This window comes from Aethina tumida, chromosome 3, assembly GCF_024364675.1.
Source record: "Aethina tumida isolate Nest 87 chromosome 3, icAetTumi1.1, whole genome shotgun sequence".
Lineage (NCBI taxonomy): Eukaryota > Metazoa > Arthropoda > Insecta > Coleoptera > Nitidulidae > Aethina > Aethina tumida.
In genome coordinates, this window is record NC_065437.1 from 13,325,867 (window position 1) to 13,342,104 (window position 16,238).

The window sequence follows — 16,238 nt, forward strand, 5'->3', positions numbered from 1 at the left end:
GATCTACTTGATTCCTATATTTCGTCATTATCATGTTATGAAAATTCACTCTCACGTAACTTGTCACCAAAGACGAAAAGAATTTCAACGCTTTACTTGAAAACTTTGAATATTCATCTTGTCTTACTATACAAAAATCAATCAAAGAGAACTAATTTTATGCCCCTTGATAATCACCATTATGTAAATTTTGTCTATTAACTGGCGTATCTCAAGTATTACAGTACTTTGAGAAATCCTGGTTTATAACAATATATTTCAGACCCATCGAAATTTAGAATTATGACTAATATGGACATATAAATTTGAAATTGAATATATCTTTTTTATCGCTTTTGTTGTTGATGTCTTCCTATAGCTAATTATCCAGAGTGTTCATAAGTATTCTCTTTTATGTATAATACCTATATTTACAAATTATTAATTAAATAAATGTTATAAATAAACAATGAGTATTACTACAGTTCCTGGATTTGGTGTTTACAAGATTTTATGATAGAATTATTTATAATATTGTATTACTTTGTACTTAACATAAATGAAATAAGATGTGTTAGACTCCCAACTTAGAAGCAACATGTTTTTTCAAGTGACGCTAAACTCACAGAACTTCATAAGTCTGTATTTCATTGTTTCAAAAGTGACCTTTGACCTGTTTCCTAAACCTCACTGAAAAAAACGACCCACAGTAGCAATTTTTGACAAACAATTTCCGTTTTTTGCACTTTCCATTTGTGCTCAATTGTTCGTTTTTGGCGTGGATCCGGAGCGCACGAAACGCGCGCATCTTCTGGACGTCCGAAGCACATTCAGCGTTTTATTCAGTGTCGCGCTGAAAATTTCAGGCGACAAGTCTGTCTTCGTCCGACCGTCATCCGGATCTCACGCGTGTTCGATCAACAGATGTCCCGCCGTCCGGAGCATGTGAATGTTTGAATAAACTTCCAATTTGCGCTCGTCATGGATTACGACAATCAGACGGCCGTTCCATCCGGCGTTCCGCCGCACGTGTGGAATTTCATCCATCAGTTCATAATCGGCGAGGCCAATCAGAATTTAGATTTGCGCGTGCCGCACATCCGGCCCTCGATTGCCAAATATGTATCGTTCATTATTTTCATGTATTCTATTTTAATTGCCGTCGGCGTGATTTGCAATCTTGCCGTTTTCTTTCACATTATGAAATACAAACTTTACAACGAACCGACGTACTCGTTCATCATAAACAATGTCATTAGTGACTTGGTTAAGTGCGTTTTTATCGTGCCGATTTCGTTGTACGTCCTCCTCATCCAGAACTGGATTCTGGGAGAGTTGCTTTGCTCGTTCCTACCTATGTTACAGGTATGTTAATTATTTTCACAAACCTCCCTGATATTCCCTAATCCTAACTTACTAACCGTTTTAAATAAAATATTTGAAATTAACTTTTCCCATTTTTTTTGTTAAAATTATGGGTTTCTAAATTGCAGAAAAAACTTTTGGATATAAAATGGATCTTAATGTTAGGTTTTATCGCTTCAGGTCGACTTCACACTTTACCTTGCGATAAACTGAAGGTTTTATTGTGCTAGAGCCAGAGATATTTGGTGTTTTCGCAATTTGGCACATAATGTAAAGAATAATAAAGAAAAAACGCGGCAATAACATTTATTATTTTAAATTAATTTTTATCATTTATGGGTGAGAAAACTTAAATTACTTCTAATAATCCTTTATATTTGCATCTGAATATTTACTCTTTTTTGCACTTAAATACGAGGTACTTTTTTAATTAACAATGCAAATTTTAAAAGAATTTATATAATTAACGAAATTATAATTTTACACTTGGTGGTGATTATTGTAGCAACTTTTTAAAATGTTAAGAGCCAAAAATCTTTTATTTAATCAGAACAAGTAAAATAATATTAGTTTACTTTTGTTGTTTTATAGTGTATTATAAAAATTACTAAATGCTATAAAATTGTTGCTGAACTGTGCTGGACATAAATATGGAACATTAATTTTGAAAGAGATTAAATTGTTGATTAAATCTGTGTTATTTAATTTAAAATCTATATAATATTATGTATTTATATGCATGTATGATTATGTGACAAGTATGTATTCCTTCAAGTTTCTTGAATTGGTGTGAAGAATTCATTTAAATTTATTATGGTCTCCCATATTTTCGTAGGGTTGCTCTATGGATATTGGGATGGCCAAGACAAAACATCGATGCTTTAATATTTAACCAATCTGTCATAGTGTTTTATTTATGTTTAGGATCGTTTTCAAATTGAAACACATTTATTAGGAGTTTAATTTGTTCAATGTACGGATGCAAATTATTGTTTAATATATCTCTGTACATAAATCAGTCTACGTATCCCATGTGCCAGAAACATTGAAGCATCCTCATAGGTATAACCAAATGCCTGTGTAGTTTTGTTCCTATAGGATGTTTAACATAAGCAAAACCATATTTTTTTTATAACTTACTCATCCCACTGTTCTTTGGTCCAGTGGGTGAGATCCTAAGCAATGCAAAATTGGACCTTCTCTTTTAGTAGAAACCACGGTTCTTCTTGAACGTCTGGTGTCTATCGACACTAACCACCTTCTCAGAGTTTTTGAACTTGAAATTTCTGCAAATCCCATTTCCTCCAAATTGGTTTTAATTTTCAGTTGACGAAAGTTTGGATTACGTTTTGACATTCGAATTATCCAGTTATCGATTTTCTTTCAAGTTTTTCGAACTTTCGACATATTTTTTGTAATTATCTATAGGCCAGTTCTATTTTTAATAATACGGGAAACGATTGACTTACGTAAATTCTTAGCCATGTCTTCTTGTTTCTCTAGGTCTTGATAACGGTAAATTATAATTTTACTTAGATCTTAAAGTTTCATTTGAATAAATAATTATAACAAGAAGAATGTAACAGAGCTAGAAAACCGTTAATAAATGACTTCGTGGGAGAATTTTTAGACCACCACTTTGTTTAGATTCTCACGAATTTTTTCATATTTTTATGGGTTTTCTTAAAATTAATCTTACATTTGGTAATCGTAAAATAGTAATTACTTATTTTAAAAATTACTTATCTTAATCTAAACGTTCGTTGATTTTTTTTTAACACATATGTTCTTTTCGAACCCTTATCTAGTGTCAGGGTGTGGTCGCACAGTGGGTTCGAAGTTTAAATAGTGATATTTTTACGTAGAACTTATTCAGTAATTAAATTAAATTAATTAAAGGAAAATGTAATAATTTACCCCAACATGAGAATTGTAACTTTGTTCTTTTATCTTTGTCTTATTTAAGTTAATGAATTGATTTTTAAAAAGATTGAAAATGTTTGTAAGTACAATGGTTTTTCCTTATGCAAGCAACATCAGAAATGTAGTTGTATTGAAATAATGTATTGTATTGAATTATGAATTGCATAAGGTTTTTTAGACCAAGTACATTATTATTATTTAGATTAGGGTTTCATATAGAAAAACTCTTAAATTAGTTTGGCAACAATGTTGAGAAAAGGAACATTTGTTTAGTTCATCTGATTGGTTGAAGTAGGATCGTTGTTGGAGACATTCAGATTCTTAAGGGTCTTAAGTCACCACCTACTTCACCCCTTCCTAAAATCCGAGTTTATAAAACTCTGGGATTCATTTATTTCGGTAGATTTTACCCGAATTTTTCAAGTGTCGAGATCGAAGTTCTTTTAGTTGTTTTTACTTACTGTTTGTCAAAGTTCAACCTTTTTGCCAAGAATTTAAGTAAATTTAAATCATTTAATTTTTTCTCTTTATATTTATTTGTTTTTGTTTTCCTTATATTTATTTTGTTAATATAGTTAGGTTGATTAAAATTGAGTTTTAATTAATTTCAAACTATAAATTAAAGAACAATATAACAGTGAGTAGAAATTATCTAATATTTCAGTTTGGTGAAAGGTGTGAGTATTAAGTGTAATACATCACCTTAGTTGAAGAAGATTTGTTCAACAAAAACAAAGGTTAGTGATATTGAAATTAATTATAGAGTAAGAATTGTATAGTCCAACCTCATCAATATTTTGAGTAAAATTAAATCGCTCCCTTTAACCTGTTGTAACGAGTCTTTCAAAAAGACTCTGGTTATACCGATTGAATTATCATCGGTAACCCGTTACAAGAAGACCGCTAGTAAATAAATTTTTAAATCCATAGAGACCTGTGAAAGTCTGTAAAGTAAAAAGTCACAATATTATCGATTTAAAAGTACTAAAGTACGTAAATAAAGAATAAAATTTGATTGACTAGTTGCATAAAAGACACAAAAACAATAATAAAAAAATAATAATAATAAATGTTTTAGGAACTGGCATCCAATTCAAATAGTGTAGATGTTATTTTTAAGAAATTACTATAATTATGTTCAGTTTATATTTCTAATTTTTAATTTTTTATATATTTTAAAAAAATCTCTATTTATATGCATATTAAATATTATCAAATTTATTACTTTAATATTCCCTTTTGTCAACAAAAGGCATCATGTCTTTCATATCAAAGATATTCTATTGCCTTGAGCAAACTCTTCGCTTTAATATGTTAATAAAAATTTATTCAGAAACTTACTGTTGGTATGAAATGTATACATTTAAGAATAATATATGCAGATTCAAACGACTTTTTACACAAAATGGAAAATGGTTCAACTCAACTTTTTATTAAGGTAACAGTATGGAAGTGGTAGAGGGAATTCGTACATATGTAAATTTAAAACTGCGTTTACTTTTGGTCTGGATAAAAGTTAATGGTGGGCAATTAAACGTGAAATATGGTTCAATATGTCGTTCTCAGGTTTTCGAAGTTTTAGTTAGTTTAGTAACTGGAATTGTAATTAACAAAAAAATCGAGATGATTATCGTTAATCATCTAGTAAATCCGTAAAGAGTTTACTAGATCATAAAATTGATATGTCTCAGTTGATAAAATCTGATGTAATATTTAATTTATTACCGAAAAATTAGAAATACGCAAACAAGATTATAAAAGGATTTAATAACTGGTATCTTCAACTTTATGCAGCTATTTACAATTACTAAAATTTAATTGCCCAGTTTTAAAGTTTAAAACTAGTAAATACATTTAATAGTCCGTCATACTCAACAAAGAACGTAACAATGACAAAAATTTTATGATTTTCAATTCTGCTTTATGATTTGATATGAAGTTTAATTCAGGGAAAAAGTGCAATTAAAATTAGTAGAATATATTATATACTATATATATAGTATTAGAAGTATAACTTCCATGAAATTTAATGTAAAAACTAAACAGATATTTGCAAAAATAAAATTACCTCGACTAATTAAGAGTTGGCTTTTATGCAGTAAAAATTTGATTTTTTTTTCATATTGACTGCAACGAACACACAAAATGCGTTTTAAAATTATCGATTCCATTGCCGTTGGTCGTTTGCACTATTTGATGAAAGCAATTATTTCGTTGACTCAATAAATAGGGCGAATAACTTTTATAAGTCTTGTTGCAAAGAGCGAAAAAATCATTTAAAAATTTCCTAGAAAATGTTGACAAAATGTTATGTGGATTGTATGCATATATTTTTATATATATGAGATGAAACAAACTGTTTTTAATGAAACATTAAAACGTATCTAAAACCTGAAAAAGTATTTGAATTATATGTTTATAAACTGAGTTGATTTTTATTTTGTATTATCTAATATAATGTTCATTATACTATTTTTTAAATAGATTTACAATAAAAGTTAAAGGTTGGTAATAAATAAGCTTTTATCAGCCGTATTCGTGTGTTAATTTAGTGGTTGATTCACATTATCCATTAACATAATTACCTATAAAGGATTAATTAGATTAGTATAGTGTGCATTTCATGTAAAATTGAATTAAAAGAACACAAGTTAATTTCTAATTAAAAAATAATTTACAAAATATAGTCGAGAATATTATGCATTTTTGATTAAATTTTTAATCAAACGTGAATAGAGATGGAATTTGTAAATGACTTTAGAAAACATACGTTTTATTACTTTTATTGACAATAATATATTTTTTTAATATTCAATGTAAAATCAGCTATATTTGTTATTGACATTTCGCTTTATAGCTTTTGGCGCATTTTGTTCAAATAGGACATGTATTTTTATAAAAGGGAACGATTTATTACACGAATATTTTACGGTCCCTTTCAAATCAGATACATTTTAGGCTAATACGTATTTTACATGCTGTTTACGTAAGCCCTGAATATGTAAAATGAATTTTGATTATGTAGAATTTATTATATATATATAATAATTTATTTCTATACAAACTTTCAATATATTGGAAAATGAAAAAAAAAATTAGTTAAATATGTTTTAGTAAATTGTTTATGTATGAAAATATTCGTAATTTCAAACATAAAGTAAATAAAATATATGTAACAATAAAATGAATAAATTTAATTTAGTGTATAATAATATTAAATAAAAATATAAAATGACGACATATATATTGCTATATATGAAATACATTAAAATTAGTAGTGATGTACTATCATGAATGTCCTCATTTCATCTTGGGTTTTGCTGTAATATTTAATTGCCAATTATTATCAACTCCCGTTGAGTTGTGCATCAAAAACGAGTCTCCTAAAATTCTTCTCGAAATAATGTCAGACTCCGACAATCCCGTTTCGTTCCTGGACGACGTCACATTTAATTTACTGGTTTCTCTGACAATCCTGATGTTACTGTACAAATCACGTTGGCCTCTATCCTGCCTCCTGCCGGACATCGACACCTCCTCCGACGAAAATTCCTTCGAAGTTTCTTTGGAAGATTCCTTGGAGAACTCCTGCGACGGCTCCTTGGACGCGGACGACTCCTTCGAATCGTAGTCCTGGTCGAATTCCGGGCTCGTGTGCAACGCCGAACGGGACACCGACAAGTTTTCCGATTCGATCGGGTTTCCAACTGCAAGTAAATTGTTTATCGATGCCGTTGTTGATTTTGAAACTTGACAGAATCTTCGGGTACTAGTTTGGGAGGTTTTATTTCGTTTGAGAGGTGTGATTTGCAATTCCGGACTTACCTGCACCTGTGGTCAGACTTTCCAGTGAAAGGAATGTGATGCAAACGGTTAATAAAATCTGTAATGTTATAACAAACAATTTAATGCCGAGAAATAATTTTTTAATTTTTTGTTTCACATGATGGATTCGGAAAAAATCCAAGGACTATTAATAAATATGTTACAATGAATTATTGATATTAATTATACTTAATTATAAATATAAATAATATAACGAGCTTTTAAAATTAATAATACAAACACACTCCAATTAAATAAAATATATTGTTTGAATTATTGGAACATATATTATTTACATCACAAATATTTCAAATATTTATTAATAGTTTGGTTAATTATTATTACTGTTATAAATATTCCATATTGTGGATTTAAACTAAATTTGTATGACAAAATCAGTAGTATTAATAATGAAACAGGAAACTGATTTATTGAACTAGAAATTAATTAGCAGGATTTTTCCTATGCATTTTATAAACTTTTAGTAGTCAAGTATAAAAATGCCACAATGTCTTTTGTTGTCAATATACTCAGTTTTACAACCTACTTTTAAAATCCAGATTTATGGTCATTATACAATGTAAGTAAATTTGGATGAGACTACATATTAATAGTCTTCAAGTGACTTGCGAAAACCATGTTGACGACAGCAAATCAATAAAGAAGACTTTATTTTACTGTTGTATTATCGATTAAAGGTACGAAGTTACTAGCACTCTTTGAAACGCCAGTCAATTTCGATGTATCTTAAGGCAGGTTGTGGTAATCTATCAGACCTACGAGTCTTGTAAATACCAAATAGACAAGTGAAACTAACCCAATCTAAATGTAATTAATTTCTTGGACTTAAATACCTAAGTATCTTGTTAGTTAGTTAAATTTTCTTACTGCTCTTGTAAATAAACTAAACACGTCTATTGAAGTTCTTAAATGAATTGCCCCTCCAACTTTGTGCCAGTTTTCGAAAGGATTCATTAATTTATTATAATACAATATGAAAGGAAATCATATCTTTATGAGGCTATTGTATTGTTAGTTTAGTGTTGATAATAGAGAACAAGCTGATAAATATTTTACAATATGAATACACAGTTTCTTTCGTCGAATATTCTTACTGGGTTTTCCTTTCTCCCAGCAAAACATGTTGATAAAAATGAAATGTGAATGGTTATGAATTGCAAATATATTTTCAAATCAAATATATTAATTTATATGTTCATGGCAGCCATACAAATGTTTCAGATTTTACAAACAATTGTTCGTGTCAGGTGTATAATTTTCAACTTTTATTGAAAACAAAAGGTTTTATTGACATATATTTAATTTTTATAAAAAATATTGTTACAAAAATCAATATTCTAAATTAAAATTATTATTATTTGCCTTACATGTTGAAAAATAAAAAAAAGTATATATTAAATTTGTTTCAACAGAAATTACTATTTTATTTCCTATGGGAATATTATCAGGTGATCACATAAAAATTTCGTTTTATTATTTTCAATTGTATATAATTTAAAATGGCATAATAAAATTGTATATTGTATGAAACTGAAGGTATTTTTAAAAACTATTGTTTTCAATTCATAGTAACATCTTCCAACTTTTATTTCAAATAATCAAATGAATATTTATTAGATGTTATTCGAAATTGCTAATAAGCAACTAAATATATGTACATGTAAACTTACTTCGATCTTCATGATGGATAAACTAAACAACAACTGACAATGAGCGAAGTTAGAGAGCGTTAAAGCGTATTTATAGAGTAAGAGCTTGGAATTACAATTGACAACAACAATGCCCCCATCGCATCAGACACTGTAATTGCATGTAAGATAAGCTCATTAAAATTGGGTGATCGCAGAAATGTTATTTTATTAAGTGATCCATTTACCGTGATCAAGAGCCTTGGAAATTTATTCACAGGTACTGAAAATGGAAGATGTTCGTAGAAATAGATTGTATCTAATTTGCATGTAAGACGCATTTTATGCGAATATATTCGGAAATGACTTTTCTTGATGCATAATAAAGATAAGGGGAAAATTCATGTGCCAATAACAATGGAATGTCGGATTTTCGATGGGAAATAATAAAAAAGGATGACCCTCAATTATCAAAGGAAGAGTGAGATATTTATTTAATACGGACTAATTTATTTGATTTGTGATTTCAGCCAATCTCTAATTAAATCCTTTACTCTGGGTAGTCAAATTTTCAAAGAATACATATAAAAGCACTAATTTCGAGTTCTCTTTCACTTTTAATTGCAATACGATCCTTTATTATGCTCTTATTTCATGGACGTAAAAATATGCCGTTGATATTGACATTAATTTAATTGATTCGTTCTTAGGCTTTTAACAAAATAATTGCTTTGGAGCGTTTGAAACTGATATGCCTATCAATTTATATTCAAGCGTAATCCCAGTATTGTTGCTCCTTTGAAAATTGTGCCATTGACTATATTAAAGGCTTTAACTGGAGGGAAGGTAAATCAGTTTCGATTTAATATTCTAGACAACTATTCTATAAGATTTCTAAGCAATAACCGATATTCGAATAATTCCTATAAAAATATAGCAGAATCCTCTTGATTTTGTTGGTTGGTAAAAAATAATAAAGAAAATAAATGTTTAAATGCCATAATTAAAAACTTCCAAACATTTTTTAATTATCACGTTACCTAATTCAATTAACTTAAAAATTGTTTAAATGATTTTCGTCTCACATTTAAGTTAACACAACACCAATTTAATTAGAAATATAACTACTAATTTAATAGTTTAGGTTCGGTTACCTCTGTACATTTTTAAATATGGTGCAACAAAAATAATTGAAGGTTATAAAAGTCAGATACGATTTTTTTCCTGCAGATTATCGCCTTTTACTGTCATTTAATCGATATTCAGTTACTGTGAATAGAAAATTTACATTTAATTCCGTTTAAAAATTTTGTTGATCGTAACTGAATTTCTCTGGGGACGTCATTTTTGGAATAAATAAGCTTGGTACAATTTATATACGCTTCGGCTTTTAGCCCCTTTTACGATGATAAATATCCAATAATAAGCTCTTCCGGTTTCTTCCTAAGGAAACTAGATCTTCGACAAACATTTAAGAAAATTGTTTACAGCACAATTAGTTTTGTTCGACAATAAATTGATCGATTAGAGTCTTAGAAACACAGCATGCGATGTACTAAGTTAGAGGAACGGTCTGTACTTTATATTTTATTGTGCAATAAAACCCAACATTAAAAGGTTTCATTGAAACATCCATCAGTTTGATATATTGAACCCTTACAATTCGTATAAAACAGCGCAATGCAGTTTTTGGTTGGTATTCTTTCAACGTTTGTGTTTCCCTTTCGGTTACTCGAGATTTCCTTTAATGTGTTGCTGGGGTTAAGTAAGTTGTTTTTATAAAATGTTTGGTTCTAGTCTACAGCGCAATTATCTCAAAATGTAATACACTTTACAGTATGAACTAAGTAATTTAATAATTCATGGGGTATAAAACAACATAACGTTTAATCTCTCATAATTTTGTTTGAATTAAACTATTTTTTATTCAATTTACTGGGAATAATAAATAAATAATAATAAATAATAATATATGTTGTAAAGTCTAAAATGTAAACTCAAAATATATTGAAATGCAAAAGGACAAAAATATTGCCCACCTCATCAGTTTTGTTAATATGTTCTGAAGCAACATAAAGTATTCTCAATAAACAGAAATTGATAAAAATAATCAATTTCTTCAAATTATTCCATATTTTTGACTATCACTATATGTATTTATACACACATAAACAAATATACTGTACAATTAAAGGGGGAAATTAGATTGGAAATTTAATTAAATTAATCATTATTGCGCTGTTCATTGTTCTAATTTTATTAGTAGAATTTATACTCGCTTTTCTAATACGAACCGTGTTCGACCACTGGCCCTTTCTCTGCCGAGGCAACTTGTAATTGATTCGAAATGAATCAAATTACCGAATGAATCAAATCATTTGAACAATTTCAAAGAGCATTTAAATTTCAATTTCATTCTTTTATCTTTCGCAAGTGTATTTTATTTGCGACTGTGAAAAGAGGAATCCAATTGAAAAACGGCTCCCACTTCCTAAATATAAACCACAGTTTAATTAAAAATGTGTCAACGCGTATTAAGATAGAAACATAATTTAGTACGTGGTTAGAGCGGATCGAAAATCCATCGAAGGTGATTTATTCAAAAAATTTCCACGGAGCCGGCCACGTTAAACCAAACATCAACCGTAGAGGAAGCAAATAAAATATTAACCGGAAAAATTTATTGACTAATATCGCATTTTGTATCGTTGATAGTTCGGATGTGTTTTACGATTATTTTATTTATTTGTGCACTTGATCAGTGCATTTCGGAGAATTGTATGAAGTGGTGTATAATAAAATATACGTGATTAGATTCAATATAAATGTTTCTTTGCAATTTAATCATCCAAGTAATAAAGTTTTAATCAAATTTATCTTCTGAATACGGAATTACATCATAAAATGTTTTCGCAAATTTTCATTAGGGCTTTAACTGTCTAAAATGATTTATATTTCTTATGTTTTCATAAATTACAGAATTTAAAATAACATATATGTATAATGAAACTATTTGTCAACTTTTAATGAAAATCCACAAGGATTTATCAATTTAATCGGTTCATACATAAATAAATCATTTGTAAAAGGAAATTCTACTTTTGGGATACAATTATTCGACGATAATTGACATCTGGAATATTTTTTTGTGGTATGTTTTAAATCAATAAATTAAATTATCCAAGTAATAGAGTTTTATTCTAATTTATCTTCAGAATACACAAACGCATCATAAAAAGGTTGTCCAAATTTTCGTTAGTGTTTTAACCGTTTAAAATTATTTATGCCTTAATAAATGTGTAATTAATTCTTGAATTTTGAAGATCATGATATATGTCTATAATGAAACTGTTTCATAACTACTAATCAAAATTCGTAAGCATTTATCGATTTAAATGTTTCATACATAAATAAATCATTTCTAAAAGGAAATTCTTCGTTTGGGATTTCATTATTCGACAATCTGGAATATTTTTTGTGATATGTTTTAAATCAACAAATTTAATTATTCCAATTTATCTTCAGAATACACAAATGCATCATAAAACGTTGTTCCAAATTTTGTGTTTTAACCGTTTAAAATTATTTATATTTCCTTAATGAATGTGTTAAAAAAATTCTTTAACTTAAAAGATCATGACATATGTCTAGAATGAAACTATTTCATAACTACTAATGAAAAGTCTTAAGCATTTGTCAATTTAAGTGTTTCATACATAAAGAAATAATTTCTAAAAGGAAATTTTTCGTTTGGGATTAAATTATTCCACCATAATTGACATCAGGAATATTTTTAATATTTTTTAATCAATAAATTTTATCATCCAGGCAAGTACGTTTGAATAAAACTTTTTTTCGAATTATATAAGTGCATCACAAAAAAGTTTTCTCAAACTTTCATGCTTTAGACGTCTAAAATGGAAAATACTGTAGATGCCATAATTACACCAATTTATTAAAATGTATTAAAAATATGAGCTGTACTACTTGAATTAGATTTCAGTTTGAAAAATTCATCTTATTCATTATCGGTAATTCTAATTAAAGTAAGCCTTGAAAAAATGGGTCTTACTGAAATTTAGTTAAATATTTAACTAAATTTAATATTTTACAGAAGAGGGAAATGTTAATTTATATAATAGAGTATAAAACAATAATAGTAAATTTACTTTAAGAATGTAATTATATTATTATTACAGTTCACATTAAATGAAATAGTTATATATCAACGATAATTGATATTTCAGATAAGTTTTTGGAATATTAATTCGCAATGTTAATATTCAAACATAATCTATAAGTTTTTTTTTTTGCTTCCGTACTTATTATTATTAAACAGTAAAATATAATATATGTAACATCATTTAGAACCAATCACACTAATTCAATTCATTTAACAATGTTTTCATAGAACGATAATAAGGGCAAGAATGTATAATACAAGTTGATATTTAATAATTTAAAAGTATTACGTCTGTATACAAAATGTTTATCGCAGTTCCAAGCACGTATTTTCCAGAACTGTACAATTACAATCAATCACTCAAAATTAATCATATCTTCTTACTATTACGGTCATGGTACCTGTTTTATATCAGCTGGTATAAATCTAATAAGGATGTCACATGAAGTAACTGGAAAATTGTCAGGAAATCAACCGAAACTGATGAAATGAGACAGATAGAACTAAATTGTACCCTTTACGAAATTTAAGGTATGCTACAGAATTACATAATATAGAATCAAATTATATGGAAAGGGAGTTCAATAAAACAAATTTCGCATTGTCTAATAACTCAGTCCTTCGACCTCCCTAACGAAGGTCTAAACACCGTTACAAATTTTGATTGTGGAAACATTAGAATTTATCATTGACATTTATTATTTATGACCTCACTCGTTAGATTAATGTGAAATAATGAAATGGAACACTTGATTAATTGATTGTCCAAAACACTATTTAATTAAGAAAATACATTACAGATTTACTGAACTGAGATAAATGTAATCGTGTGGTTCAGAATCCTTTTCTCCGGAACAATCGGGATTATCTTGAAGGAAATGGTAAAGTTATAACCATTGGAATTAAAGTGATTAAGGAGAAAGTATTGCATGAGGGAATTTGTGCCAGTGCGTTAATTATTTGGATCCGACAGAATTAAGCATATTGAATAAATTAATACGTGATAGGACATTCATGCGCAAGTTCGTCAGGATTACAAACTGTTTACTACTAGTTTTATGTACCATCTTAATTAACCTAAACTTATAATGGATTAACAATATTTTACTAAATAAATACTTAAATCTCAATTCTCAGTTAATTGAATAAATATTTAAATAGGTTTCCAATTTCTAAAACCACAGTTAAAGTTTCAAAATCGATAATGGAACGTGATCCTTGCTGTGAAATATATTTTCCAAATATTGTTATTATTATTATTAACACGATCCTTAATCCTAAAAGTTATTCGTCTCACGAATACCATAATCTGGAGTTTATTAAACCCTGAATATTTTCCGATGAATTATGTAAGCAAACGATTAAACCACTTAATTAAAGTTTGTTATTCCAATGGAACTTTTAAATATTGTTTACAAATTATACGTTTACAACATGCCATGACACGAACAAGTAATGACTTTCCAAAATTTCGCTTGTTGTTGAATAATTAATTCCAGTTAATAAATTTCCGTTTGAAATCAACATTATAATGTTCGTTCGATTAGAATATTTAACGCGTGTTTTACATTTCAACTCAGAATAATTTTAACACAAAAGACTCTTTCCTTTGTAACTGAATTTGAAAAAGTTGCGGTACAAAGTTACTTGAATCGTAAGTTAATTTTAACCAAAGCCGAGGAACTTGATTAATTTAAACGAAATTTAAACTTCCCGTTTTTATATTATAATATTAACATTAATACTTTTTTAAGTTATTAATTTAATATTATACGGTATTGAAAATTTAATATTATATAGCATTAACTATTTTCATTAATTAATTATGATCATCAATGTGCTCCACGTATAACTATTTCAATTTAATATATTCTATTAATCCGCTTTTCTTGTATGGTTTAATATGTCATTGTAATTATTCTCATATCTCTACTATACTTCACTTACAAATCAACAAGGAATTAGATAATTTAGCTTGTTAATGTTCAAATTAATTATTATTTTTATAAATGCAACGATTAAATTTATTATTAACAATAATTTCAACTTCAATTAAAATTTTTAGTCACAGACTGTTAACAAACATTACTTAATTATAGGTTTCAATTAATATTCAATTTCATAACTGCGTGCTTCACTTAATTAGAAAACTAAAACAATGAAAATTGATTATTAGTATAATAATAAATGTATAAAATAAATTACTATACTTAAATACAAAAGTAGTTTACCAGTTTAACATTTAACTTAAAAATAATATGTTATTCCTTAAAATAAGTTTTATTTAACAAAATAAGAACTATTATTATCAACAGTTTTCTTGCCAGTGGTATATAATTAACTCTATGCCATGAGACAATAATTTAGTTCCTTTGAAATAAAGAATATATCAATTTTTGTATTAAACATAGTATTACGTAAAAAATTGTACAATGATGAAAGTAGATACACCGAGAATTCCAATTTAAAAATTCGAATTTTCCTTTTTTTTTTGGTTCACTAATTTTTAATTTTAAATTAAATATTTTAATTTTTGAAGTAAAAATTTCTTTAGCCGCATTGGGCACTTTTCGGTAGGAGAACATCTTATGGATTCGCGTCCCCGACATGTTCATGACAGGCGCACGCACAGTGTGGTGTGCGCCTCAGACACATTTTGGATGGGTGATATCTCGTGCGTTCGCGTCACCGACATGCTTATACCAGTATATCTGTAGAATGGATTTAGTGAAAATTTTTTTTTAAATATGTCCAATGATCGAAAACTCAGCACTACAAAACATAAAACGACAATGGATGCCACATTTTCATTTCTTACTTTAGTTACCAAAGCCCTATTGTATCTTTTTTAGAACAAAATGAAATAATTGAAAGTACAAACAGCCTAAGTATTGTTGAAATTTATGATGACAATTATGCAAAGTTCTAAGTTTTTACTTCTATCGGCAGTCTCTATAACTGCCAATTTTTATTACTTTTTTATTTAAATGAATTATTTTAAAATTTGAAATAGACCAGTGTCTAGGGAACAGCCTATTGAGTAGATTTTGTCCAGATTTTGTCACACCTCCTATACCGTCAAAATTAGCTCCTGCTGCTCTCCATAATTGATTTAAAAGTTTTCTTTTCATAATTTTCCTATTGGATTAAGGTCTGGGGATTTTGCTGGGCATGTAAAACGCTTGTGTTATTTTCTTCGAATGCTGATCGAACGATTCTCGCAATATGTGACCTTGCGTTATCCTGCTGGAAAGTGGAATTTGGGCTTGTCTTACCTCGGGAGCTGTTATTTCCAAGTGTCTCCGAGTTTACAA

At 28.2% G+C, this 16,238-nt stretch overlaps 2 protein-coding genes across 3 annotated transcripts in view; one reads left to right on the top strand and one right to left on the bottom strand.

Moving 5' to 3' along the window:
• The first annotated feature begins 871 nt into the window (after window positions 1–871).
• The window catches only part of LOC109595300 (neuropeptide F receptor), a 62,186-nt gene continuing 46,819 nt past the window's right edge, over window positions 872–16,238 (top strand). For both annotated transcript variants that reach the window (XM_049964244.1, XM_049964245.1), the window contains exon 1: window positions 872–1,344. In XM_049964244.1, coding sequence (XP_049820201.1) covers window positions 961–1,344 — 384 coding nt within the window. In that variant the 5' untranslated portion in view covers window positions 872–960. The remainder of the gene's footprint in view (window positions 1,345–16,238) is intronic.
• On the bottom strand, window positions 6,495–8,842 carry LOC109595337 (uncharacterized). The gene is made up of 3 exons (XM_020010678.2): window positions 8,784–8,842; window positions 7,093–7,150; window positions 6,495–6,974 (listed from the first exon to the last, which is right to left on the bottom strand). Exons 1-3 carry the CDS (start codon window positions 8,793–8,795, stop codon window positions 6,568–6,570), a joined length of 477 nt encoding a protein of 158 aa, XP_019866237.1. The 5' UTR covers window positions 8,796–8,842; the 3' UTR covers window positions 6,495–6,567.